The sequence below is a fragment of the Thamnophis sirtalis genome, unplaced genomic scaffold (assembly GCF_051295495.1).
Source record: "Thamnophis sirtalis isolate CommonGarterSnake01/CBP01778 unplaced genomic scaffold, rThaSir2_p1.2 scaffold_2, whole genome shotgun sequence".
Taxonomy (NCBI): domain Eukaryota; kingdom Metazoa; phylum Chordata; class Lepidosauria; order Squamata; family Natricidae; genus Thamnophis; species Thamnophis sirtalis.
This window is the reverse complement of record NW_028261382.1, coordinates 116,702,696-116,708,695: the sequence shown is the minus strand read 5'-3', so window position 1 is coordinate 116,708,695 and position 6,000 is coordinate 116,702,696. Positions and strand designations below refer to the sequence as shown.

The 6,000-nt window shown below is 40.8% G+C and overlaps 1 protein-coding gene across 1 annotated transcript in view; it reads right to left on the bottom strand.

Annotated features, from left to right (window-relative positions):
• Nucleotides 1-475: 475 nt before the first annotated feature.
• The window catches only part of EIF3H (eukaryotic translation initiation factor 3 subunit H), an 82,144-nt gene continuing 76,619 nt past the window's right edge, over nucleotides 476-6,000 (bottom strand). Inside the window, exons 7-8 of the mRNA XM_087706762.1 lie at nucleotides 5,848-5,980; nucleotides 476-760 (exon numbers count right to left, since the gene is read on the bottom strand). Of these exons, the coding sequence (XP_087562888.1) occupies nucleotides 663-760; nucleotides 5,848-5,980 (231 nt within the window). The 3' untranslated portion in view covers nucleotides 476-662. The remainder of the gene's footprint in view (nucleotides 761-5,847; nucleotides 5,981-6,000) is intronic.

The following is a 6,000-nucleotide window of genomic DNA, read 5'->3' as shown; positions in this document are numbered from 1 at the left end:
ATGATCAGAATGATAATGTAACTGCAGAATCTCCTGACTGGAACTATTCATTATCAAAGCAGCCAGTCACCTTTGAAACATTGTCATGGTTTGAAAATAATTTTAAACTATACAAGAGACAGAAAGACTCAATTGGGCAATCTTCCTTGGTAGTACAATGGTTTTGTCCCTGCCCACTGCTATGGGAAAATATAATTTCAACCAGCCATTTAAGGACAAACTTTCGATGGATTTTTAAAAGGCAACTTGAGAAATGTGATTTAGTCTCAACGGATTAATTCTTTGAAGAGGCTCCGCATTGTGTGTATTTAAAAACAAAATCTGTGTGGAGAAGCCTTTTTCTCCCCTCATTTGAAATGGCAATTTAAGGTCTTATGAAGGAGTGATCTGTTCTATCAAACACTCATATGCAAGTTGGCATTTGAAAATAACAATCTAGAGATAGCTATCTGGAAGTCAATAAACACACGCTAAAAAGTTTTCCATCTTTTATTATACTTTTTTGCCCCCCTGTTAGAAGAAGAAGAAGAATTCTACTCAAAACACACAAGAGTTTAATTCACGGTTCATTTTACAATGTGGAATGAAAGTAAAAATGTGCTTCGATTCCAAGTATCTGCACTCTTGGTAGGCAAGGAAAAAAAAGCACTTTATTTTCCTCCTTAATTGTTGTGTTCTTGAAGTGACTGAGCCAAGAAAAGCTTGCCCAGATTCTGAGCTGTGAATTCCTTGATGTTCCGGCTGTAACTATTAATTTGACCTACGAAGAAAAGAGATGGGGAGAGAGAGAGAAAAAAAAAATACTTTAATGCAAAATCAAATATTTTAATATAAAACTTCCCATCTAAACAACATAGTTTCTGATTCCATTTTCTTCACGTTGATCAGAGCTCATACAATACACCATGAGTAAACTGTATATAACTTGTCAGAGTGTGCACAGCTTTACTATGTGTGTGAACCCAGGAGCAATAACAGCAAACAGAGGTTTGTAAGAAATAGTGATTTGATCTACAAAAGAATATATACTATACATACATACTTGTTGTGGCCCAGCAGGAGCCGTTGGAGCTGCCACCAGACTCCGACAGCAAGGGGCCCTATGAGTCAGCCCTGGAGGACCCTGGACAGGGTTCCGACTCTGAGCAGGGCACAGAGAGACTGGTTGGCCACCAGGTGGCGCCTGAGCCTTGGATCAGTGGAGAGGAGACAAGGGAAAGTAATCCAGAAACCAACAGTGAGTTGTTCCGGGATGCACGCCGTCGAAGAGCTACTCGGCGTCAAGAACAATTACGTAATTACAGGGGGCAATTACACTCAGCTGATGGTCATTAGGCTGATGGCTCCAGACTATAAAAAAGACTGCTTGTGCCACTCCCTTCTTGCAGAAGTCAATGCTTTAACTAAAGAGAAACTAACTTGGCAGGCTGGATTGCTGCCAGTTTTTCTGAATTGCTGTCAAGGTTTGTCGGACTTGCTGCCAAGGTCCTTATCTGTTTGTTTACTTGGCTTTCAGCCAACGAGAGTCTGGTCTTGCTATTAAAGGACATTCTCATTAAGCGTGTCTCGGCTTTTGTTACTGGACGGAGGACGGGGTCAGAACACATACTATAGGCAGAAGTCAATCAATCAGTAAATTACAGAAGGGAAGAACACACAGCGAGAGAGAGAGACACCCCAACAGGGCCTCTTGTTATTCTTGTATTTTTCAGAGTATAAGACACACCTTCCCTCCCCCCTCCTAAAAGAGCGTGGAAATGTTGGTGTGTCTTATACACCGAATACAGCCATTTTTGGCCTCCTGAAGCCCTACCCCCGCATCCCATTTTTTGTGAAAAATGGGCAAAAAATGGGCCGTTTTTTGCAAAAACTGGGGTGTTTTGCTTTCCCCCTCACCTCAGAAGCACTCTGCAGGCTTCAGCAGGGCTGGGGGAAGGGAAAATGCTCCCATTTTGGTGAAAAACGGGCAAAAAATGGGCCACTTTTCACCAAAATGGGGGTGGTTTTGCCTTCCCCCACCCCCCCAAAGCGCTCTGCAGGCTTCAGCAGTGCTGGGGGAAGGGGAAAATGCCCCCGTTTTGATGAAAAATAGGGGCATGTTTGCCTTCCCCCCGCCCTGAGAGCCGGGGAGGACAAAAACCTATTTTTTCTTACTTACCTCTTCGAATCTTGGTGCGTCTTATAGTCCGAAAAATACAGTATATAGGTTCTTAAAGGAATAACAGCCAAAACCCTTGCCAATTCATTCCCATTATTACATCATTGCATCAACTGATCAGTTTTTAAATCACTACCCTGACATAACTGAACTAATTCATATTTGTTCAATTTGATAATATGACTGATTCACAAACAGTTCATATTGCTAACAAAACAGCCAGGTTACCACAAGTTCCAGCTACCCAATCCCTAATTAACAGAACCTAGTGCAGTGTTTCTCAACCTCAACATTCGCTGGCTGGGGAATTCTGGAAGTTGAAGTCCAGACATCTTCAAGTTGCCAAGGTTGAGAAACACTGACCTAGTGAGTTGTATGAACCTAGCCATTTTGTTACCCTTTGGCACTAAAATATATAAACTGAAGCATTTTTACTCAAAAAAAGGCTTAGTTTTTTTAAGCAACCCTCCAAATGTTGCTAGCGAATTTTAAACCATTATGGGACAGAATGAGGAAATTATTAAAGAAAGAGTAATCATCCAGGCAAGATGAGTTTGAGCCATGCTTAGGTTATCTTCGACTTACAACCACAATTGTGATGGAATTTTCACAACTAAGCAAGTGAATCGCACCCAATTTTATGATCTTTTTTTATCATGGCTGTTAAGCGGATCATGTGGTGATCCTTCCCTCATTCACTTTGTTTGTGAGAAGCGGGCTGGGAAGGCTGCGGACAGCAATCACATGACTCCAGGATGGTGCAGCCATCATAAATATATGCCGGTTGTCAAGATCCCAAATTTTAATCTGTGGGGATGTTGTGAATGTCAGAAGTTTGAGACTGGCCATACAGTAAATAGTTTTTTTTTCCAGTGCCATTATAACTTCAAATTGTTGCTAAATAAACGATAGTAAGTTGAGGACAAATTGTAAATCCATTTTACTTTTGGCCCCCAGGTAAGTGCAGGGATGCCTACTAAGCGCAAAAAGGGGCACAGGGTGTATGCAGCACAGCCCCCCCCCAGCCAGCTTTTGCTCCCACGAGGCTGCAGGGAAGCGTACTAGGCCCAAAATTTGGTGCAAGGAGGGGGGTGCATTGTCCTCCATGGCCCATTTTTGCTCCTGGGGGCGTGTAAGAGGCCAAGTGCTACCTGTCACACCCCCTGACCATGCCCACCCAGCCAGTCATTAGGGCAGAGAACTGGTTAAATTATTTGAATCCCACCATTGGCCCCCACCAAGGACAGTTTCTCAGGCTCCCCAAAGTTACAAAATCCTACTTCAGTGTGACACTAGTTTGCAGGTTGTCAGGACAAAGATGTTGAAATATAGGATCCTTCAACAGTCTTTCCACTGCCCAATCGCTTATATAGTCTTTCCTTCTTCCCACCTCTAAGTAGCTAATAAGCATTTGTGAATCAGGCAAAATCTGACTCGAGTTCTTGATGAGATTTAAAAAATGGACCCAATTACCAACAGCTTTCCCCAAATTGGTTTGAAAAAGGCCTTATCTGAACAAATATGGAGCGATCTTTTTCATTCTTCTGATTAAATTGGGAAAGTTGGTTTGATTTTGCATTCTGAACGATACAAAAATAAAATTAGGTTTACTCATGCAGGCCACGGATTATATCAGCACAAAATTTAGTGAATTCCTTTTTAGTTTTAGGAACTTGCATATTGCATACAGCTTATATGACTCAAACTAAATTTTAGAAGTTTTTTCAGAAATCCACTTCTGAAATTTTATGACAGATAAATCCTATAAAGTGGAATAACTTAATAAATAAGTGAAATAACTGGAAAAAGAGGACTAAAATAGGAATAGAAACAGTACTACGGTACTGATTGTATATACACACACTCTCTTCTGCTCTGTCTCTAACAATGCTGCTTTGCTCAGCCAGCTGAAATTTTATGGGTCATGTTTTTGTTAGCTACCTCATGTTATTAGCAATTTTTCAAGTCAGCCGTCTGTGAAGGGTTTGTCTGAAGTGCTACACAAATCAAAAAAGTGTCACCTTGCCCCAGCCCCCTCTTTTTGTACATAGTTTACGCTTATAATTTATTTCCTCTACTAATCAGGAAGAGCAAAAAGAGAAAGCCAGATTATCAAAATTAAAATTGCTTAGCGGACCAATACATTTTCATTTCCACGTTCCACTTCAAAAAGTTTTTAAAACGCCTCCGAGACAAAACCAGCTACATTTCAGCTTTGATCCACAGCTTAATTCTGCATGAATTAAAAAAAAAGTGAAGGCTTTTAGTTCCCCCCCCCCCCGACTTCTAAAAAGAAAATAAATTGGCGGAGGGCTGTTGAAATATAAATCAATTGTCCTTTCTCCTAACTGAAGTATAATACATTAAAGCAGAAATTAATGGAAACATAATTGAAAAAAACGAAAAAAAGTTTAACTGGGGGTTTCCCTTTCAAAAAATACTTGGTAGCCAGAGAACGATCAGAATTCAAGACATACCTATTTGCAGATAGCCAAGGAGGCTAATATTTATACAGTTCCACATATTTTATAGCATCCTATCCATTTAAAAAGGAGCCTGTCGATCAGAAAGGTGGGCAGTTCAGAGGTTCGAATCCCTTGTGCTGTGTAAAGGAGTGAGCTCTTGTTATCTGTCCCAGCTTCTGCCAACCTAGCAACTCGAAAGCATGTAAAAGTGCAAGTAGAAAAACAGGGACCGCTTTTGGTGGGAAGGTAACAGTGTTCTGTGCGTCTTCGGCATTGAGTCATGCCGGCTACATGACCATGCAGATGTCTTCGGACAGCGCTGGCTCTTTAGCTTCGAAACGGAGATGAGCACTACCCCCTAGAGTTGGGAACGATTAGCATATATGTGCTAGGGGAACCTTTACCTTTATCCATCTAAAATGATTTGAAGAGCTCCGTTTTCAGGGAATGTTAAATTATATTTGAAATTTTGTAATCCACACATAATCTTCGGCTCCTAAATTACCCTGGCACAAGGAACCAAAAACAGGAACACCAGGATTTTTTTTAACCATGCTTTATCACAAAAACATTTCTCTAGTCCAGCCTTCTCTCAACATGGTGCCTTCCCAATACATTAAACTATAATTTCCAGAATTCCCAGCTAGCAGGTTAATTGGGAATTTGGTGGGTGTTAGATTGGACAAAATCATTGTCAATACTTCCTTTTCACTGTGTCTTAACTTCATAGTGTATATTCCTTTTTGCTTTTGTGCTTTTTCCATAGTTCCAGGAAAAAAAGGGCAGGAAATCTGAATTTGCCACTTATGAAGATTTTATAGTTCTGGGACACAGATTGAAGATACAGGATGTAGTCAATTCGCAGAAATAAAGATCTAGATCTCCCAGATTCTTCAAGAAGCTGTTTGCATGTTGCTTGTGTTGGGGTATAAATGAAATAACATAGATACACAACAAATCCAACTTTAGGACCAACACTTAATACCAACCTGAATCCAAACAGCAAGATTTTGCTGTTCAACATTATGCCTGATTTAAAGTACTTCCTTAAAATACCTGAAGGTGAAGTTCAAAGCAGCAGCAAAACCTTAAAATACCTAAAAATGAAGTTTAAAAGTCACAGCGAAACCAGAACAGGGTCATCCATTTTACTTGCTTCCACATCACGCTGAAAACAAGCAGCAGAGATATAAAAAGTGATGGATTTTCCCCCTAGATCATTACCTGCAATCAAAAGGGAGTCCATCCTGGGAGGAGGCTGTGGCGGCTTGAAGAGTTTGTTCAAGTCTTCCTCAGGAAGGGGAGGTTCTCCTCTACTCTGGCGCTGTAGGTTTTCTTGCTGACGTCTCTGCTGGTACTAAAGACACACAAGAGCTC